This window comes from Spermophilus citellus (assembly GCF_964194105.1).
Source record: "Spermophilus citellus genome assembly, chromosome: 4".
Taxonomy (NCBI): domain Eukaryota; kingdom Metazoa; phylum Chordata; class Mammalia; order Rodentia; family Sciuridae; genus Spermophilus; species Spermophilus citellus.
In genome coordinates this window covers 107,240,434-107,261,709 of record NC_138185.1, presented here as the reverse complement: position 1 = coordinate 107,261,709, position 21,276 = coordinate 107,240,434, and the positions used below count along the sequence as shown (strand labels likewise).

The 21,276-nt window shown below is 54.0% G+C and overlaps 1 protein-coding gene across 9 annotated transcripts; it reads left to right on the top strand.

Moving 5' to 3' along the window:
- Positions 1–6,690: 6,690 nt before the first annotated feature.
- Positions 6,691–20,966, top strand: CLK3 (CDC like kinase 3). 9 transcript variants are annotated; one of them, XM_081290339.1, is made up of 14 exons: positions 6,748–6,841; positions 6,993–7,502; positions 10,195–10,346; positions 11,024–11,240; positions 13,351–13,447; positions 13,725–13,791; positions 16,180–16,296; positions 17,006–17,172; positions 18,325–18,419; positions 18,510–18,639; positions 18,874–18,956; positions 19,476–19,555; positions 19,831–19,921; positions 20,548–20,966. In XM_081290339.1, exons 2-14 carry the CDS (start codon positions 7,488–7,490, stop codon positions 20,722–20,724), a joined length of 1,488 nt encoding a protein of 495 aa, XP_081146465.1. In that variant the 5' UTR covers positions 6,748–6,841; positions 6,993–7,487; the 3' UTR covers positions 20,725–20,966. The 9 variants fall into 9 exon arrangements, with proteins under 9 accessions (XP_081146470.1, XP_081146465.1, XP_081146471.1 ...); XM_081290345.1 differs by having other exon boundaries at positions 6,754–6,841; positions 6,993–7,162; XM_081290340.1 differs by having other exon boundaries at positions 6,798–6,897.
- Positions 20,967–21,276: the final 310 nt, after the last annotated feature.

Here is a 21,276-nt window from a genome sequence, read left to right as displayed (position 1 = left end):
AGCCCAGGACATGATTCTTGCTTCTCAAGTTCTTTCCTGAAGAAAACTAGCACCTCCAGGACCTGGAGTGTGCTGAGAGAAATGGAGCAGTCTGGGTATAGCATGGACTTCAGATCACCCTACCCCATTGTTTTTCAATGATTTCTCTGCAAGTTAGATGTCCTCGCCATGTCTTGTTGGGAAGAGGGGTAGGGCAGAAAGGCCTTTTTCAGGGCTCCCTGGCCACCCTAAACCCAAAAGAGCCAGACTGGCCACCCTAAACCCAAAAGAGCCAATAAAGAGCACTCATACACAGAGAAGAGAGTTGAGCTCTGGCTGTGTGATTTCAGGTTTAGGGCTCTGGACCCTTCCCAATCCAAACCAAAACAGAGACTGGCCCAGCTCCTGCCAACAGTCATTTCACCCAATGTAAGACCAGGGCACCCATCGTGGCCTAGCTTAAACCCAGGGATGGGCCTAAGCAACCACCTACCAGGCCTCCTGGCCTAGTGCTATCAACCCACAGAGCTGCTAGCAGCACGAACATCTCCCCAAGTAGCCAGGCATGTCTGTCTCTAAGGCCTGCATATGGCCCCCCAACACCTTCTGCTCCCCCTGCAGCTGCTCCAGCTGCTCTGAGAAAGTCCCTAATCATTAGTGGCTCCAGCTCAGATCTTCTGAGAATCTCTTGGTTACTTGAAAGACCCTGCCTAACCAGAGTGGTGGCTCAGCCTTTGTCAGGATGGACTCAGCCTTGACCCTGACCTTTACCTAGAGTCCCTCCCTTCTAGACTACCTTTGGTCCTCTTCTGGAACCCTTCCAGAAGTCCTCGTATGACCACCCAACCTTCAGAGGAATCTCCACACCACCAGGTGTTGACTATGGACTCGTGCCAGGCTGCACACCAGCCATGAGTGGCAGCTATGCAGACTTCCCCGGTGCACTGCGCTCCGAGTTGCGCTGTGTGGAAGCCCTACCCCAGTCTGTCTTTCTAGTTACCCTTTTTTCTACCATGTCCCTAGAACCCCTTGCTCAACCTCAGAGTCCCCCAGCAACAGGGCCAGCCTCCCTTGTCTCTGTCAACCACATGGGGCTGCTCCTGCCCACTGTAGTGACCTGAATGAGAATCAGCAGCTGCTCTTGCAGGAGGGCTATATCTTGAGCTTGATCAGGGGTCTCAGCAACCCCCAGGGAGATTCTAAACCCTGAAGCACCTGGTCCTCATCCAAGCTTTGCTCCTGGATCTGCAGGCCTGGCCCCAGTGACTCCAGTAAACAGTATAGGATTCTGGTACCTCCTCTCAGCCTCAACACACTAGGTGGTCTTGGTAGACCCCTGGTGCCTCCAAGAGACATGTTGTGGCAGGGGCCTCACTCCAATTCAAGTTATGGCCCCAAACAAGCTCTTCCCTACCCGCTGGTCTCAGATTCTCCATCTAGCCAGATGGTCTCAGGGTCTTCTCAAGTGCTGGGGGGATCCCTGTCAGGCTGGACAGAAGCCCTCACATTGCCCTCCTTCTCCACCTACTGCTCCAAGAATGAAGATCAGAGAGTAAAGTATAGGGCAGGGTTGAAAGTACAGTAGGGCAAGTGTTCCATACACCCACTTGGAGAGGCTCTGCTATTATCTCGACCCCAGAGGTCCCTAGGCTGGGCTCTGCAACAAGGAGCACATATGGTCCAAATTCAGCTGAGCCTTTTCCACCTCTGTCTGCAGTAGTAAGATCCTGGGGTCAGAAGGGCATGTCTGCCTTTCTTCTGACACTCAATTCCTGCCCACATGACTCTCCATCCCTCACTTGTCTTCTATGACCTGGTCTGGCTTTTTCCACTCCTCCTGTCCTTGGGATCCCCACAGCTGGTGCCTCTTCTGCTCCAGGTGGCCCAGGAAGCATTCCACCTTCTGAGGGGGGGGATGCTAAAGGCAGCGTGGAGCCCCTGGGGAGGGCTGGTCCAGCCTCCCTATCCCCACCAGGCAGGGTAGAGTCTGCAGCCTCTGATAAAGCAGACAGACTCCAACCAAGGGCCCTGCTGCCAGCCAGAATGAGTCTGAACACTGGCTTAAATACAAGGAACTTGTGGCCCAAGGCTCTGGGGACCTACTCAGCTCTTATCTATTACTACAGGCTCCAGATGTGCTGGCCTGAGACATACTACCTTTCCTCCCCAGCTGCTGATGACTTCAAAGCTTAAAGCAGTAAGAGAACTGGGGAAGCAGTTGCAGAATGCTAGAGAGCAGGAAGGCACGAGAGGATGGGTTGTCAACTGGGTCCTAAGGGTCATCCAGGCCTTTAGGAAGCAGTGGATCCAGGAGGTTAGCTATCGGCTGAGAAACTGGGTCACTAAATTCTTGAGTATCTAGCCTGGGCTGTACCCTCACACAGCACAGGGATGACCTCCCCAAGAAGCCTCATCTTGCACAGCTCCCTGTCCTTCTCTGGGAACTGCCACTTTCATCAGGAGACTGAACTTCTACGGAAGCTCTCCTATCACTGAGCACAGGGACTCTGGCCCTTCTTCTGCTTCCAGCTGGTACCCAGCCACACCCAGCACATGCCTCTCCAACACACCGCACACCTCCAGGAGTGCTAACCAGAGATGACTCTGCTCAACATCCCTGTTGGTGACTCCATTCTCCTCTTTCTCCTTCAGATGCCCCAGGCCCTGGCAAACCTTCTCTTGAGAATATGATACCAGATGTGGGCACCAGCCCTGAGCATTCCAGAGATTTTGGCCTGGTAGAGAACTTGTTAGTTCAGATCTCCTTGGGGCTGCAGAAAGGCAAAAAGGACATGGGGGGAGAGCATGGGAATCTCACTTTCTGCTTCAGAACAGCAGCTCACACTGAGCCTGGCTGAGTCCCAGCCTGCATTCCTGCCTCTGCAGCACCTGGACTTGCTCCAAGGGATTCCAGTGCTGTCTGAAAGTGGCTGACCAGCTAAGCCCACTGCCACCTGCTCTTTGCAGGCTGCACTTGCAGCTCCCTCTTTATCCATATCCAGTCCCACTCTGGAGCTCTTTCTGAGAGGAACCAGGCTTCAGAATAGGCCCTGCCATGGTGGGGTGCCGTGACTAATTCTCCATATGCACCTGCACCCTTCAGTGGGGTTTGGTGGATGGACATAGTCTAGTGGCCAGAGGTGTCAGCTGAAGACATGTGACAGGGCTAAGCATCAGATCTATGGGCTCTGTCACAGTGAGTTCTGCAAGCAGGGCTTAATCCTGACCCCTGGCCCCAGAGTCCCTCTGTTGATTTGGACTTTGAATAAACACTAGCCTCAAATTCACTAACCAGTTCTCAAATCCAAGTTTCTGTGAGTTGTGGTGCTCACTACAGGCAGCCATATGGTCAATAAGCATGATCTTGTTTAATCTGCATGGGCAGCCAGTGTGTGTATGTGGGGGAAACAGAAGCTCTGAGGGGAGGTCAAATGGCCCAGATCATGTGGGAGTCCAGGGGACCTGGAATTCCCACCAATGCAGCATCCTGGCATCAGAACCTACCCTCTCCCGCCCCTGCTGCTCCACAGTGCTCCTCCTCCCAGCATGGGAGTCTGGAAATGGCAGCCATTAGGGGAACATTTGGGGGCCTCTACAATTTAGCTTTAGAGATTTTGGCCTGGTAAGGAGAACTCGTTAGTTTAGATCTCCTTGGGGCTGCAGAAAGGCAAAAAGGACATGGGGAAGAGCTTGGGAACCTCACTTTCTGCTTCAGAAAGCAGCTCACACTGAGCCTGGCTGAGTCCCAGCCTGCATTCCTGCCTCTCAGCACCTGGGCTTGCTCCAAGGGGATCAGAAGCCTTCACATCAGGTCACTACTCTGGCACCTTTCTCGCTTCCATAGCTTCAGGGGGCCTCATCCCCATGCTCATCACTTGGTGAGGGAACTCATGGGGTAGACAAGACCAATTGGCTGGCTTTGCCACCCCCTACTCCTCACCACCACCTTCTTCACCTTCAGGGTCTGGGCCCAATCCTGCCACTGCCCTCCCACTCCCAGGCACCAGGCATTCTGCTCCAGCTCTGCAAGGGCCAAAGGAAGTGTGTCTCCATCTGAGCAGGGGGGACCCTGGTCACCTCTGCCATCCCCGCATCAACCCCAGACTTGCCACACCTCCCATTCCCACTTGGGGCCCAGATTCCTGCAGCCCCTCTTGATCCAGTTGTCTCCCTATGTGTCACCACCTCCCAAGACCTCAATGAAGGCTGGCACCTGGTCTCACCTCCCATACCCTGGCACAGCACCCACAACTCCATCCTACCTAGGTATTCCTTCCCAGGTAGCAGTGAGGAGCTTTCCATAGCAGCCTGTGCCCTGACTCAATCTGAGCTGAGCTTCACTTAGTTTCAGAGGGGCTCACAGTGGGTAGAACTGGGGGGTGGGTATTGGCCATATTTTGGGGGCATGTTGAGCCAAGGCAGGGTGGCACCCTATGCTGTAAGAGAACAGGAAGGAGCCTGACTTCCTTTTCAGGATTCCAGGAGGGCTTTCCAGGGAGTGACCCTGGGGCTGAGACTCAAAGGAGAATCAGCTGTGCTCGGGGAAGGCAGAGATGAATGTGGCAGACAAGAAGAGCACCAGTACAGCAGGACTAGGGTTCAGAGTCCAGGAACCTGGGGATAAAAGGGAGACCAAGAGGTGCAAGAGGAGCTGTGGGATTTGCATGAAAACAGGGCAGGAGCATCTCTCTGGTGCCTTGGATCCCGCTGCAGACTTCAACCACGCAGAAAAGACTTGATGACCACAGGGGTGGAGACTGGAGAAAGCGTGGGTTGGAGGGGCAAGAGTTGTGGAGCAGCTTCCCCTGGGGGTGGCCCCAACCTGGAGCTCCCCTCTCAGCAAGGAGCACTGGAGAGATGGTGGGGTGGAGGAGTAGGACTGGAGTAGTTACCAAAAATTCACATGGGGTTGTCGATCTGAAAGGTGTGAGTTCTTTTAGGAAGAAATAAACAAGGAATGAAACTCTACTGGTAAACTCTCAAGCAGGAAGACTTCCAGACTGCAATGTTCCAAGGTGGAATGGGGCTACGAGATGACTCCTGTCCCACCTCAGGGAAAGAGTGCTTCTTTGTTGCTGGGAGGCAAGGACTCCTGGATTCCACAAGGTAGGCGGGCTGGTGAGAAGACTGCCTAACTCACCCCATCAGAGCCTGGCGCCTGGGGCAGAGTGAGGGACAGAATCCTCTCTGAAGACTTCTGTCCTATGCGCAGATGCAGGTATGGTTTGGTGTCCTGCAGCCATGGAAACTGCAAGCAACACTGAGCGGTGTGGGAAGAGTCTTCCCGCCTCTTCTGATGGGAAGCAATCCTGCTGTTGTGGCCCAGGCCTCTAGATCCCTGAGGGGCGGGATCTAGAGGCCGGCACAGTTGGGCTCTGGGTTACCGAAGTACACACTTAAGTGGCTCCTAAATGTCTATATTGTGAGGGTCGGGAGTGGCGGTGGTTGGGTGCATTTGATTGGAAGGGCACTCGGGGGTCGGTCTTGATGCTGAACTAAGCTTTTAATTTCTGTTGTTTACTTCAGGTGGGCGTGGTGCAGCATGGCGGAGGTTTTTACCCATGGGGTTATCACTCAAGTAATAATCCTCCAAACCCCAACTTCGGGAAGAGTAAGAAGCCGCGACTGCGGCTCTGGAGGATGGGTATACTGCCACAGAGCCTGCAGGGCCGCTCATCCCCAGTCCTCCGTGGAAAGGGAACCGGCGGACCCGCGCCCTGGCGGTGCTGGGGAAACCCCGGCTGTCCCGGTGGAGCGGGCCCGAGGAGGGGCGGGGCCTGGAGGTACACTACACCGGGGCACTCCACTCCGACCCTGCAGCTCCGGCGCCCCTGGCCCTCGCGTAGCGTGGGGCAATTAGGCGCCCCGCCCGCCCGCTTGGCTGAGCGACGCCGGGGGCGGGGACGCTCACAAAGTGAGGTTTCCCAAAGGACCCCAACCTGTTTTCGCCTCTGGAAATGTGCCTAGTACTCCCTTTGGCCCTGATCCAGCGCGGGCCAGCAGGTGGACGGGGTTTAGTTGGCCCCACACTCAAGGCTACTGTCAAAGGGAGTCTTCGAATTACTTGTTGAAGAAGCGGCAGGGCATGGGGCTTGGGTTCGGCGGGGGTTTAAGTAAGAATCAGTGCTCATGGCAGTAAGACGCCCCAATGGAGTTCAAATAAAAGGGGGACGTCCTCTTCCCCAGACCACTGCCCTGCCAAGGGACCCCGCCGTCTTGGCTCGCTCATGGGTGTCCTCCCAGAATCTGCTCTGCAAGCACTAGCGATCTTGGGCGTGCCACCACGGCTTTCAAAAAACCCGCACGAACCGAGAGAATAATACGTGGTTTGATTCTTTCACTTAAGCGGAGTCGCGTCCCACTTCTCGGAGCCCCGACGCAAGGGCCTCTGTCGTGTGCTCTCCGGGTCTCAGGGAAACAATGCCAGTCCTCTCCGCGCGCAGGCGGACACGGCGGGGCAGCGACAGCGGAGAGGGCAGAGCCTGGTAGTTGACCGGGCTCCACCTTTTGGCTTCAAGCGCCCTGTCAGCCGAGGACGCGCACCTATCCGGCTTTTAGGGATACGTGCGTGGAGACACGGCGTGGGGAGCCGGGCCGCTGCCCGGAACCTCCCTTCGGCCCTCCCGGAACTAGTCTTCACTGCTGCGGCACCGGCCGGAGCAGAGGAGGCTGGTCCCCCAGAGCCTCCGAGTTGGGTGCTAGAGCGGCCAGGCCTCTGGGCCAGGTCGAGCCCGGGACTACTACGGCTGCGTCAAGAGGATTTGGGGGGGCGGGGCCGCCACGGGCGGAGGCCGGAGCCGGAAGCGGAAGAGGCGCTCGGAGCGGGCAGTGGGGCCTAGCCGCAGCCCGAGCCTGGGAGACGGTGAGTGTGGGCCGGGGCCCGCGGCGGCGGCGGCGGCGGCGGCGGCGGCGGCTGGGGTGCGTCGGCTTGGCGGGCAGGCTGGTGCGGGTACCCGTGCTCTCGGTTCAGTCTCGGCCTACACCGTTTCTTTCTCCTCATCGGCTCACCTCAGGCCGCGGCCCCGACCTCTCACCCCTGACCCGCCGCTTCTCTCCCGGAGGGCGGCCACTGCAGACCCCAACTTCTGGATCCCGCGGTGTTGGAGGCGGAGCCCAAGCGGCCTCTGAGGCCCCTGCGAGGATCCGGTTTCTGCCCTACGTCTGCCCGCCGGATGAGTTCGGGGTCCGACCTAGGATAGCCTGGAAGGGCTTCGGGACCGCTTCCCTACTCCCTACTCGAGGCTTAGTCCGCGGCTTAGTCCGCAGGCTCTTCTTCCCCGCGCCGCCTGGAGTTTGATTCTAGCCCAGGCTGGCCACCTCAGCCCGCCGGGTCTTCCTTCCGTACCACTAGTGGCGGTTACCGGGGACCGGGCGAAGGAAGGGATGTGATTGAGGGCCTCAGGTCCCATCGTGTTTTGTTATGATGGAGCCGCTTCAGCCCAGGGAGCAGGCCAGGCCAACTTGACTGTACAAATGCCCAGGCTACTCCTCGGTCCGGCCGGGAGTCTATGCTCCAGTTCCGGGTGCGGGTGCCCTGATGTGGAGCCGGGGTGGGAATTGCTTGAGCCAGGCCCCCGTCAAGGCGGAGTTGGCGGCCTTCCAGCTTCCCTCCTCCGTGCCCTTGAAAAGGAGGAGCGTTTCACCCGGCGGCGGGCGGCCGCGGCTTCCGAGGTGGCAGGTTTGAGGTTGCAGTGGTGGGGCAGTGCCAGCCAAAAATAACCATGGGGCACTGGGGTGGCTTGAATCCGGGAGGGCAGCCGCTGACCTGGCTGGCTGTTCTTGTCAGCCCAGTTCTTTGGCCAGGAAAAGCAAAGGAGAAGCCGACTAGGCCTGTGCTCAGAGAAAAGCTGGCATCCTTGTCTTGGTTTCCTTCTCATTGCTTTTTCATTGTGCAGAGCCTCCCGATGCACAGTTGTGTCCCTTAGCTTCTTGAAACTACCTGCTTGCTGAGGTCTCAGACAATCAGTGACAGTTGGTGAGAAAAGGGATCTGCTAAAGCCCTGGCTGAGAGGATGAGGAGAAGCACCTGGTGTTTCTGTATTTCACCTGCCTCGAATGTTATAGGAGAGATTGTCTTCTCTATTATTGCTTTGTGTGTGGTACTTTATGGCTCTCATACTTGCAATTCCTTTGCCAGGCTGGTAGGTGTTGTCTTATTTTCCAGGCATAAAAGTGTGTTATCTTTATTTTCCAAGGCCTAAAGTGACTTGTCTAAGGTCACAAGGCCAGTAAGTAAGTGGCAGCACTGGGATTTAGTCAGGGTTTTCTGCCAGAGGTCTCTTCTCTCAGATCCCTTGAAGAAGAGGCTTATAAAATGTCCTTAAGACACTTAATAGCACTGAAGGGTTATATGGAACCTTTTTAGTGTTAATAAAAAGTGCCTTTAGTACCTCTTGTGGGCCCAAGGTATTTGACTTATAAGAAAGACTTATTTAATTAAGAGATTACTGTTTCTTTGTTGTAAGAGGAAGCTAAAGATCAGGTAGTTTTAACAACTTACCCAAAGGCAAACAGCTGGCAGTGGCATTGTCACAATTCAGACTGACATCTGACTCCCAGTCTATGACTTTCCATTCATGTAAACATGTGTGGATATAAGAAACCTTTAAGTCCTGGGATGAAGGGATGTGGATTAGACCATATTCACATCCAGATTTGGTGCTTTGTCTGCTCAGTGAGGTTGAACAGGATGACACTTGCCTTGTGGGAAGGAGTGTGCCCTGACCAGCGGAGCGTCTTCTGGGTTAATTAGTGGAGTGAAATAAGGCTTTCAGTCCATGGCTTGGGCACCTGACCCAGGTAATTGCAGAAAAACAGTGAGACATTAGTCAGATCATCATCAGAACAACAAATATAAGCTCTGTCACTGAGTTTACATAGTGTTTATCTCCAAGGATTGCTGGGGATCAGGCTTTCAGGTGTGTTGAAGGGGGTGTTGCTACTGGGGAGATTGAGGGCATTGCCTTTCTTAGGACCATGGAAAAGCTTCCAGGGGCAGTGGCAGGTATGCCACATCATCCTGCTTATCCTCAGGGAACTGTTTCATCCTCATAGACTGCATTGGAGAGATGTGGTAGCCTTGGTGGATTTGTCCAAAATGTGCTTGGTTGGGCAAGCCCAGGACTGCCCAGGATGGGAGACTGGCCATGGCCAAGTAGATGCTTGGAAAGAGGCTGTCCAAATTTCTTGCCTAGCTGTCCTGTGGAAGTAATGTCAGAAGCTGGGATGCAGGTGGAACAGGGAGCTGGCCTCACATATCCACCTTTCTCAGCTGATGGCTGATCCAGCTTGATAGTTTCCTGTGGTGGATATAAGTTGCCACTGGACAGGAATATTGAGGTGGGGCCCTGCCTATCTGTGTAGACAGGCTTGCCAGCCAGCTAGTCCTTTAGCTACTCCTGAGATGGGCATAGAAGAGGTTGCTGGAGCAGGTGAGATAGAAGAGGGGATGGTACCTGTATTGTTAGGGAAACATAAGGCACCCCAGGCAAGCAACTTAGGCACTCTGGGATCCTGACATCCTTCTGGTGCTGAGACCTAGTGTGGGCCAAAAAGGGTTGAACAGGTCCACGTCCACGTCCACGTCCACTTAGCTAGACCCTCGTATAAGCTAGGGAGTGCCGGTGAGCCACTGTGTGCCTCTTTTTCCAAGGGCTTGTTTTCTCATTTCTGCTGTGGCTCCTGGTGCTGACTTGTTTTACTGCCTTGAATGAGTCCAGTTTAGGGCCTCAGCCAGGTAACTTTGAGCCTCTCAAACCAGGCTTTGGCTCTTTGCTCTGTGTGTTGGCTCCATGCCAGCTGCCCTTTGGTCTCAGGCTTTCCAGAGCATTCAAGTCATGGAACCCCACAGGCAGAAGGGAATTGAGTACAGGAGTCTCCCTTTTCTCCCCCTACCTTGGCATCCCTGTGATAGTGCTCACCATCTTTACCCTGTATTCCCACCTTGGCCCACCCAGTTCCCTGAGTGCTTGGGCCTCAGGCCATGCCAGGGAGGCAGCTGTTTATTTGTTCACTGTCAGAGAAGGGAGTTACCCATTGTCTGCTGTTTGGCCAGTGTGACCTCAGAGTTCTTCTTCACTTCATAAACCCCTGGGAGGGGCTGCCCCCAAACATAACAATGGGCCTCTTCTTCAGGAGCATCTGGTGTGCCCCACGCCACCCTGTGGCTGGAGGCAGCAGGCTGTGTGTTGAGCAGGGCTCTTTCTCACTGCCTAGATGCATCACTGTAAGCGATACCGCTCCCCTGAGCCAGACCCGTACCTGAGCTACCGCTGGAAGAGGAGGCGGTCTTACAGTCGGGAACATGAAGGGAGACTACGTTACCCAGCCCGAAGGGAACCTCCACCCCGAAGATCTCGATCCAGAAGGTGAGTGGGAGCTGGGTAGGAAAGAGAGACTCCTTTTAGCTGGGCAAGGAAGATTGTCTGGAGGCTTTGGCAGCCCCAGTCTCTCCGAGATGACTCTACTTCTGCCCAGCTCTCCTTCCCCCCATCCCTGCCCTAACCCCTCTGGGCTCCTTGTCTAATCTCAACTGGCATTTTCTGGCCTTAAGTAGCAGCCTTCCTTGCCACCCTTTCTTTGTCCTGGAGTGTCTCTATCTCTTCTCTGTATACATTCTTCATTTTCTAAGCCAGTGTCTCCCCTGCCAATCTCCTGAGCCTTCCTCATTGAGAATTAGGAACATAGTCTCAGTCTAGGAAAGATTGGTCCCTGGTCCTGTCTTAGGCCCCAGACCAAAATTATAGTCATAGCAAGCTATAGGTAACTTCAGAGTGTTGTTGCCCTCCACATGTTCACCTTCCCCTGTCCTCTGCCTTCTGTGGCACTGGAGGGATGCTGTCATTAGCCATGGTTCTGGGGGGTGAGCTTGGTATTTTCACACCTTCCCCTCCCCTGCTCACTTCCCCTCAGTCGTATGCCTCTCCAACAAGCTTTCCCTGAAAGCTCTTTTTAGGGACCCACAGGCCTCTTACCTGCTAACAGGGACCTGGCTAGTGGGAGCAAGCGCCACACTTGACTGGTATCCCCATTCCCCTCTTGTCAGCCACGACCGCCTGCCCTACCAGAGGAGATACCGGGAGCGCCGAGACAGCGATACATACCGGTGTGAAGAGCGGAGCCCATCCTTTGGGGAGGACTGCTATGGATCTTCACGTTCTCGCCATCGTCGGCGGTCACGGGACAGGGGGCCATACCGGACCCGAAAGCATGCCCATCACTGCCACAAACGCCGCACCAGGTCTTGTAGCAGCGCCTCCTCGGTGAGTGGTGGCCAGAGTGTGCTGGCTGGGGCCAAAGGCCTCATCTCTTTTTAGCCTCTCTCAGGCTGGCTGGTCTGGGTGAGTACTGCCAGCCCTGCGCGCTGCTGTGCGTGCATGTGTGTGTGTATGTGTTGTCTGGTCCAGGTGCAGGGCTGAGCAGGGACCTTGGCCCTCTGTCTTCTGGCCCATTGCCAGGGGCAGCTATAGGGCTTTGGCTCTAGCTCTGGCTGGTCCCAGCCTGTCTGTGTCTACACACTACTCCAGACCTAGGCCACATGGTGCAAGTGGCCAGGGACACTTCTCAGGGATCCCAGTAGGTTGTCAGTATGTGACCTTGGGCTACATGACCTGGTCCTTCCTACCAGAGATCACCCTCGATGTAGCTGAGTGCTCTGACATTTGGACTGCACCCGCCTCTGCAGTCTCATTTCCACACTCCTCCCCAGAGGCCCTGAGGCCACAGTGCCCCCATGGGAGAGGATGTCAATCAGCTCTGACTTTTTTCTTTCTTATGGTGCTACTGGGACTTGAACCCAGGGCCTCACACACGCTGTACAAGTGCTCTACCACTGAACTACATCTCCATCCCACCCATCCACCTTTTTTTTTTTTTTTTTTGGTATGGTAATTACTGTGTTGCCTAGGCTGGTCTTTGAACTCCTGAGCTCAAGCCATCCTCCCACCTCAGCTGTGACTACAGGTGTGCGTCACCATATATGGTCAGACAGCTCAGATTGGGAGCTTCCCTTTTGACTTCAGCCAGGCCCTCTTCAGCCTCACTTCTTTGCAGGAGGAACAGTCACAGGAGGGACAGCTGTCTGTATGATGGGACTTTGGAAGAAATGGCAAAGAGGTCCACAGCCCAGGCAGCTCAAGGCCTCACCCTATTGCAGGCCAAATACTAAGAACAGGGCTGGCCAGTGTTCTGATGTGGAGGGTGGTATAGATCTCGGCTGAGACCAGGAGCCCATACTGCACTCAGTCCCCTGGGAAGAAAGCCAGTGTGTGTTCTGAGGTTATGTGCTGTTTTCTCTTCTCCACATCCCTCTTCCCTGCCTCCCTTCTGCCGTCCATAAGGCTCCTGAGGATCAGTGGAGGGACTAGGCATCTTCTCTGCCCAGCTCTCTCTGTGACTTCTTTGAGCGGCCATGGGTTGATGGTTGACTCTGTGTATGCAAATCCGTCGTGGCCATGTGGCCTCTGTACAGTGCCACGTGCTGCCATAGAATGGCAGTGCAAGTCTGTGGCTCTGCTTCTTCTCTTTTGGTGCCCTCTGTGGTTGTAAGGCTTGGGATGGGCCTGGCCTGTGAGCAGCACAGGTGCCAAGGCCAGGGCAGGAGCTGACTTGGGGCCTGAGTAGGCCAATTGTTGTAGGAGGACTGGAGGTCAGCCATCCCAGAAGATCCCAGGTTCCTTTCCTGCTTGAGACTGGTGGCAGGAGGACTGCTAATGGAAGGCCGTCTCTGGTAGTGTGGTTACTTCTGGCCAAGGGTGCCGTCTGGGGCAGGTAGCAGCTTGGCTCTGTGTGGCAGCTGTCAGGCATGTGCAAAGAAGGCTGTGTGGGTGAAGGAGGCAGGCAAGGACAGGCTGGACATTCTGCAGCTGAAGCCAGGGTAGCCCTCGGACCAGTCCAGTTGGTCAGACCCAGGCTGGGCCAGCTGCCTTCTTGTGCTGTTTCTCACTGTGTCTTTAGCTCTGACTAAAGGCACCATGGGAGGGCCAGGGAGGGGGAAGACTCTGAAGAAGAAAGAGGGAGTCAGGGCTGAGGCTGTCCTTAGGGCCCGGCCCCTTGGCGGCAGAGGCTGGACATCTTTCTGAGCGTTTGTGGCGCTCCTCTTATAGATAATGTCCGAGTTTCTTTACATACCTGTAGCTGTTTTTACTTTTCTGTTTTTGAAGTCAGTTTGTGTCTTGACGTGTCCCTTGCAATATCCCTATCGTTATATATGCTGTGTGCCTTATGAAATGCTGGGATCTGGAAAATCCAATCAACCAACCCACCGGCTCCTCACCGTCTCCACCTCTGCCTTTGACTGACACTTCAATCTGTCAATCGGAACCGCCTACCATGCGATTGGTCGGATGGCGTTTCGGGGGGCGGTGCATGCAGAGAAGCCAACAGAGCAGTAAGCGCAGCAGCCGGAGTGTGGAAGATGACAAGGAGGGCCACCTGGTGTGCCGGATCGGCGATTGGCTCCAAGAGCGATGTACAGCCACCTTTCGTAAAACTTTACCTCTCTACTTTCTACCCCCCTTGTTAGACGAGACCTCTCCTGCCTGGAGGGGCCTCTAGTGCGTGTGGCGCCTTAGTGGGGCCACAGTAATTGCCTGAATGACACAGACACTAGCAACTTCCGTTTTTAAGAGAGTAGCAGTGAGAGAGAAACCTCTTTTTGTTTTTGAAAATTTGAATGCTGTGAACTTGCAGGAGCCGCCGACCTCCTGCCCTTCGGACTCTCATGCCCCACTTCTTTTCTCTTGTAGATGAGATCGTGGGGAACCTAGGTGAAGGCACCTTTGGCAAGGTGGTGGAGTGCTTGGACCATGCCAGGTGAGTGAGCTGGGGTAGCACAGCTGGCTCCAGATGTCATCCTAGGAAGAGTTAGCTTGAGGCTCTCAAGAGTTTTGAGAAAACTCTTTGGTGGGATTCTGATCTGTACATGTTGGAGTTGTGCTGACCTCCTGAAATAAGGGAGAAATCTTGAGGTTCAGCAGGCATGTGATGTCCCTGCCCAAGAACTGGTCGATAAATGGCTTTGCCCCAGTTCCTCAGGGCTATGATGGTAGATATCAGAGCAGAGCTGAGGTTCTGGCTCCTCTGAGGCCTGGAGCTGCTTCCTGTGAGCTCATTCAGGTTCTTGACCTGGCAGGGGTTTGGGAATATTGCTAAGTCCAGCCCAGAATTGACAGCCGCCTACCCTAGTCTGCCTGGAAGGCTGTGCAAATCCTGGTTGAGAGAAATAAGACTCTGGACTTTTACCAAGCAGGTCATTGCCTTTCCCAGTGTGGCTAGAGTCTCATAGAGTCCTGCTGAGTGTCAAGGAGAGTGTGTGGGGGGGTATACTAATATATATTGTGCTGCTGGGAACACTCTGCTCCCTCCCAGGCCTAAGAATGTAACACCTTTGTCTTCTACCATTCCTCAAGACTAGAGGACTAGATTCCTGTATAACTCTGGGTTGGGGAGGCTACCCCCTGGAAACCAGTTGCCTCCCTGCCTTACTAGGTCTCTGACAGTAACCTTAGTCATGAACTGCTGGTACCTCATTTGAACTATGAGCCATGTCAGTCACTCTTTTAAAGAATGCTGCACAGGGTTTCATATCTCAGCTATTAAGGCAGATCTGGGAACCCTGTGCTTCCACATTAAAAGGGTTGCTCAGCTGCACACAATGGTGCATGCCTGTAATCCCAGCAGTTTGGGAGGCTGAGGCGGGAGGATCGTGAATTCAGAGACAGCCTCAGCAACAATGAGGCACTAAGCAATTCAGTGAGACCCTGTCTCTACATAAAATACAAAATAAGGCTGGGGATGTTGCTCAGTGGTCAAGTGCCCCTGAGTTCAATCCCTGGTACATCACCCCACCCTGCCCTGAAAAAAAGGGCTGCTCAGTGCTGGGGTGTAGCTTAGTGATTGAGCACTTGACTAGCTTGTGCGAGGTCCAGCACTGAAAAAAATAAAATAAAATCTCTAGCACTGAAAATAAAAGAGGACTGCTTACAAAGGACGGTTAGACCCAGGAAGCAGCCATTTCTATGGGCAATGAGGTAAAGCAGTGATATGACCGAGAGGAAACTTCCTTTTTCTCCCAGTTCCCATTTAAACATGCATGAATCCAGTGTGACCCAAGAGGTTAGGATGGGGATCAGTGAGTGTAAGGATAGGACAGATTCAAGAATTGTGACACATAAGGGCAGCTAAGCTCTCTGGGCTGTGCCACTCTGAGGGAAAATGAGCCTCTGAAGTCGTTAAGGAGAAGACATAGGACCCAGAGATCCTTCAGGGGACCTTAAAGGGAGGCAAGGCTGGCAAAGTGATTTTGTGGAAGCTCAATGAGAGGAAAGCCTCATCTTCAGAGCCAGTAGGCCTGGTGGGGGCTTCTCTAAAAGCTTTATACTCCCTTTGTTGAGGATTGAAGTGCCATGGCAGGATCTTGTGCTGGGAGGCTGGGGTAGTTGCCTTCGTTCTGAGGTCCTGAAGGTCTGAGGAAATTGTCTAGGGAGAACAAAGTAGGGTATTCTCTAAAAGGTGCCTTTGCCCTTGGGCCTGTGGACCTATCTGTACCTAGGCACCAGGAAGTCAAGAACATTGATGGAGGCCTCAGAAGATATACCCTTGTGGGTCAGGGCCAATTCATTGCCAAGTCACCACTGGGCATCTGAACATTAGCTGTCCTTGACAGGGCCTCAGTAGGTTTTCTTCTCTGTTCACATCTGCAAATGGCAGACTGAGGTGGGCAGGGCAAGGATTGTTTAGATCCTTCTTGGACACCTAATAAGAGTTACTCTTCAGTTGTTGGTAAATGCTGTGGCTGATAGGCAGGCAGGGAGGAGGGCCTGGGAAGGTATGTACCCTGGCCTCCTGGAACCCTTGCCCAGAGGCTCTTTGGCTTGCAGATGTGCTTAGGTCAAGAGGTATAGTAGGGAGGGCTCTGAGTGGGACAGCCTGGCCTGCAGCTTATATCACTGGCTGGGCTCTGAGAACCTAAAAGCCTGAGATCAGCATGGAGCCTAAGAGATCTAACTCAGATGTTAGGCAGATTTGCTATTAGGTGACAGATCTGGTAATGCATCGTGCAGGCTGGGCCTCAAGAGTCTATTCTCTTCAGGCAAGCTATTCATGGAGCCTATTTGTTGGGAGTTGCTAGGTTAGGGTGGAGGGTGAAAGAGGGGCTGGGCAGCCACTGATGAGAACTTATGTTTCCTTCCTGTGTGCCAGAGGGAAGTCTCAGGTTGCCTTGAAGATCATCCGCAACGTGGGCAAGTACCGGGAGGCTGCCCGGCTAGAAATCAATGTTCTCAAGAAAATCAAGGAGAAGGACAAAGAGAACAAGTTGTGAGTGTCTGCAGTATTTGGGAGGGAAGGCTTCAGGGGACAGAGTTTGCTCCAGCCCCAACTGCTTGGGGTTTCACTGCGTCTTGTCACCTCTTTGGCACTGTGCCTTCTCAGCACACTTCAGAGCGAGTTTTACCTAAGCAGCTGTTGGACTTTAGTCCAGGCTTCACACCAGCCAGCTATGTGTTCTGAGGCAAGCTCCAGCCTTGCATTTGTGAATTGGGGACTTTGCTGGTTGCAAAACTGTTTGGGGACCTCACATAGTAGGAGACCTCCAGAGGAGAGCCTTCCTTTAGCAGATAGACACTCACTGAGCACATATGTCCTCCCCGCCTAGCATGGTGCCTAGCCAAGCTTGGACAGAGGGCCAAGTCCACACAGGCCCTCAGGAAGCTCAGTAGCAAGGGGGTGTCCTTTGGTATGGTAGGCTGCCACTACTCTGAGGCAGGGCTTCTCTCATCCTGTAAGTGAATGAGCTCAGACCAGAGCCCTGGCCCTCTGTGCAGCAGGAAGTTCAGTCTTGCCCAGAGTTCATCTGGGTGATGGATGGCCAGTGGGGAGATGTGCTCTGGCTCTGCTCTCTTCACATGTATCTGCATTGCGGTGTACAACCCAGTGGCCTAGGAGTGGGTGGGGGCTGTCTTCATCTGAGGAGCAGTGAGGCAGCCCCCAGCACAGAGCCTGAGCCCCACCCATCCTTCTCCCCCAGCCTGTGCGTCTTGATGTCTGACTGGTTCAACTTCCACGGTCACATGTGCATCGCCTTTGAGCTCCTGGGCAAGAACACCTTTGAGTTCCTGAAGGAGAATAATTTCCAGCCTTACCCCTTACCACATGTCCGACACATGGCCTACCAGCTCTGCCACGCCCTTAGATGTAAGTGTCCACCCTCAGATGGAGCATGGGATGGCTACACTCCTGCAAAGTCACCTGGTTATTCTTGTCTGCCCCCATTCACTCCAGAGCATTGCTAATCATTGTGTTGAGCCTAAGAGGCCCCCAGGGGCCCTAGTGAAAGGCCTTCTATCTTTAGGTAGGAACCTTAGTGTTAGGGTGGAAAGGCTAGTCTCTCCCCCTCCTCCAGGGACCTCTTGGGCTAGGCTCTGCCTGAAGGTGCTCAGGAAGAAAACAGGGAAGGGCTGCTTTAGATTTGGCCCAGGAGCCAATCCTGCCGCCCATGTTCTTGCATAGGAGAAAAGGTAGAAACTAGATCTGATAGACTCCTCTACCTCTGTCTAACCATCTGCCTGTCAGCTTTGAAGAACATATTTGGTAGTGCAAGTGTTCAGCACCATCAGATTTGTGACAGTTATAGAAGAACATAAAGGACTCTTACGTAAAGCAATAAGATATAGAGCGAGGATGTGTGGGGTCTGGATGGGTAGCAGGAAGGGGGACAATCAAGCACAAGGGGGAGCAGCTCAGCAGAGGCCTAGTGCAGCATGCTGAGACTCACTCCAGTGGAGAGAGGGCTTATATTGGGAAGTGGTGGGTCACAGAGTTGAGGGTCTTATATGCCAGACGTGATTGAGTGTGAAGCCACTGTTGGTGGGCTGAAGGCAAAAGGCATCCCTGCTTAGGGCTGGCTTCATGGGTGAGTGATCCTGTAGTCAGTTACACTTCAGTTTTGAGTGAGGGGCCTGCGTTTTCATTTCACAACAGACCCTGCAAATTACACAGGGAGTGTTGGGGAGGGGAAGCCACCTGAGGCTGTTTGCTGTGACTTTGGTGAAAGACTGGAAAGGAGGCCTGGTCTTTGCAAAGGAGAGGAGGAAGGAGGTTTTGGGGATGGAAAACCTGCCCTTCCCTGTCCTCCTTCTAAAGGCAAACCCTCAGAGTCTCAGGTAGAGCTCTTGAGAGGGATGCCAGTGGGGAGATAAGATAAGGTCCAGCTCTCTGCTGAGGATGCGTATGCACAGCTCTGGCAGTTGCTGGCTTTGGAGGAGTCTAGGCTAGAGCTGGTGGGAGAGCCAGAGGGGAAGACAAAGGTCTCAGGGTTTGCTTCTCCCTCTTCCCCTACTTCTCTAGTTCTACATGAGAACCAGCTGACCCACACAGACTTGAAGCCAGAGAACATCCTGTTTGTGAATTCTGAGTTTGAAACCCTCTACAATGAGCACAAGGTAAAAGCATTGTTGGGGCATGGGTGTGGCACTGCTGGGGCTGGTTTACCACCTGGTAAACTGACCTGGCTGGCCTACCTTGTCCTTCAGAGCTGTGAGGAAAAGTCAGTGAAGAACACCAGCATTCGAGTGGCTGACTTTGGCAGTGCCACCTTTGACCATGAGCATCACACAACCATTGTGGCCACCCGTCACTATCGCCCGCCTGAGGTGATTCTTGGTGAGTCAGCCTTGTTACACCTGGCAGTTAACCCTGGGTGGGCATAGAGGTGGTGGCATGCCTCTCAATCTGCCACCAGGGTTGGCAGTGTCACAAGACAGGTTGACTTGGCCTTGTAGGAATAGCCTTAGAGTGGGCCTTGTACATTTGGGCAAGAGTCCCTTCAGCCAGAGTGGCAGTAACCCATGACCTCTAGGCTAAGTCTCACAGCTTCTTCCTCATTTTGGCTTGCAGAGCTGGGCTGGGCACAGCCCTGTGATGTTTGGAGCATCGGTTGCATTCTCTTCGAGTACTACCGGGGCTTCACACTCTTCCAGGTACACTATTTCAGCTGAGTGCTGCAGGGCCCTGGGGTGGGAAGCCCTGAGTGGCTGAGGGGAACAGGTGTCTTCCACCCCCCCACCAGTCATGTGAGATCCAGACTGTTCAGAATTGTGGATGCTCAGGAAAAGGCAGAGATTGGCACACAGTTGGAACACTCAGGAAAGAGCTTTCTGCTAGGACAGAAGACTAGGGTGGGTGGGAGAAGCGAATTGTAGGCAAGGGGGCACAGCATGAGTGCAGGCTTGAGAATGGATCGGTATTGGGCACCCAAACTGAGGAGAGTGAAAAACCAGAGTGTTCGAGGCCTAGTGCAGCATGCTGAGACTCACTCCAGTGGACAAGTTCACCTACAGAGCTGCCTCCACATCAGAGGTTGGGAGGTTCCATTGGTAGATTTGCATTTCCTGGGCAGGGAGGGAGGTTACTTGCCCATCTCTTCTCACTCTTTGTACTCCCTGAAGGGGCTGAGGCTGGGACTGACCCCTACTTGCTCTGTCCCTGGCCTTCTCTAGACCCATGAAAACCGAGAGCATTTGGTGATGATGGAGAAAATCCTAGGGCCCATCCCATCACACATGATCCACCGTACCAGGTAAGGAGCCCTGGTGGTTCTCTCAGGGCAGTGGAGGGCCTTTTCTTGGCTGTGAGTTAGCAGGACACTTGAGATATGTACAGTGTTTTTTGGACATTACATGGCCCTCCAGGCTCCTAACAGTGTTCCTCATGTGTCCCTCCAACTGAATTGGCACTACTGCAGCCCAGACTTTCCTGCCCTGCTGACCCAGACTGCTTCTATCTTGGGTTCAGCCAGGAGCTGCCATTCCCCATCTCCCACCACTCTTAAATTCCCTCTCCCTTAATTTTTAGAAAGCAGAAATATTTCTACAAAGGGGGCCTGGTTTGGGATGAGAACAGCTCTGATGGCCGGTATGTGAAGGAGAACTGCAAACCTTTGAAGGTCAGTTTCTGGCTTCCCCCAGCTCAACTCATGCCAAGGAGACCCCAGGCACCAGACAAACAGCAGAGACAGAACGGGCAGCTAAAGGCTGCCTCCTCGTTCCGGCTCTGTGGGAGACAGCACCCAAGACTGCTGGGTGTTGGCAGTGAGGCTTCCTGCAAGCTGCCCCAGAGGGGCCCTTAGCCCTACCCCTTCCCCACAGGGTGGCTATGAATATAATTGGGGAACACCAGAAGAGCCAGATGTCAGAGACCCTGCTGCTTCCTGACCCTCCCTCTCATCTCAATTTTGGGAAGAACTAGGCAGGACTGAGGCAAGGGGGAGGGAAGATGTAAACATGGCCAGGAAGTCTGTCAACTGCATCTGGTGCCTGGACAAGTGAATTTTACAGAGGTGATTTCTACCCACCTCTCAGGACTTTGCATGTGGGGTAGAGGCACCAACCCAGCAAGACACCCTGTAGCCTAAGTTCTGAGCAAAACCTTAGAACTTGGGCATGAAAGGCAAGGAGCTGCTGTTGTCTGTCCCAGAGGGCGGAAGTAGAGTCCTCCAAGGAGGCATCCCAGAGGCAAGGGGACTGCTGTGGACCCTGCCGTGACACTGAGGCACCTTGTGTCCTTGAGCAGAGTTATATGCTCCAAGATTCCCTGGAGCACGTGCAGCTGTTTGACCTGATGAGGAGGATGTTAGAATTTGATCCTGCCCAGCGCATCACACTGGCGGAGGCCCTGTTGCATCCCTTCTTTGCTGGCCTAACCCCTGAGGAGCGGTCCTTCCACACCAGCCGAAACCCCAGCAGATGACAGGAGCAGGCCCATGCTCAAGGAGATGGAGAACGGGACTGGGCTGCCAGCCCCTTTTCTCCAGCCTCTTCCACCGGGCCTCAGCCAGAGCCACTCGATGAACAGTGCAATGTGAAGGAAGGCAGGAGCCTGCAGGGGAGGAGACTTGGTGCCCAGCTGCCAGAAAGCACAGATTTGACTCAAGCTATTTATATGTTGTAAAGTTATAATAAAGTGTTTCTTACTGTTTGTAATCCCTGGTACCAGTGTGTCCATCTCCAGGCTCCTTGTCTTCTCCCTTCCCCTGACCTTATTAATAAAGTCTTTCTTAGCAGCTCAGCTTGTGGAGAGCTAAGTGTGAACTGGGCCAGGCACAGAGGGGTGAGCCAATGAACAGACTAGACAAGAGGCTGGGCCCAGGAGCAGAGCAGTTCTAGCCCAAGATGGGAATTGAGGTGGCAGGCAATAAGACCCAGAAGGCTCCTGTACCCCTAAGCCCTGTCACTGGATGGGAAAAGCTATACATACCCAAAGACTGGTCTATTGAGGGTACAAGATGATCCAGGGGGGCTC

What these genes read in the sequence shown, in the direction of transcription:
- CLK3 (XM_081290337.1), top strand. Translation starts at nt 7,517, where the DNA reads ATGTGGAGCCGGGGTGGGAATTGCTTGAGCCAGGCCCCCGTCAAGGCG. An exon ending in CTTGTAGCAGCGCCTCCTCG is followed by an intron (nt 11,241 to 13,350) that starts GTGAGTGGTGGC and finishes CGGTGCATGCAG; the next exon opens with AGAAGCCAACAGAGCAGTAA. An exon ending in GGGGCTTCACACTCTTCCAG is followed by an intron (nt 18,957 to 19,475) that starts GTACACTATTTC and finishes GGCCTTCTCTAG; the next exon opens with ACCCATGAAAACCGAGAGCA.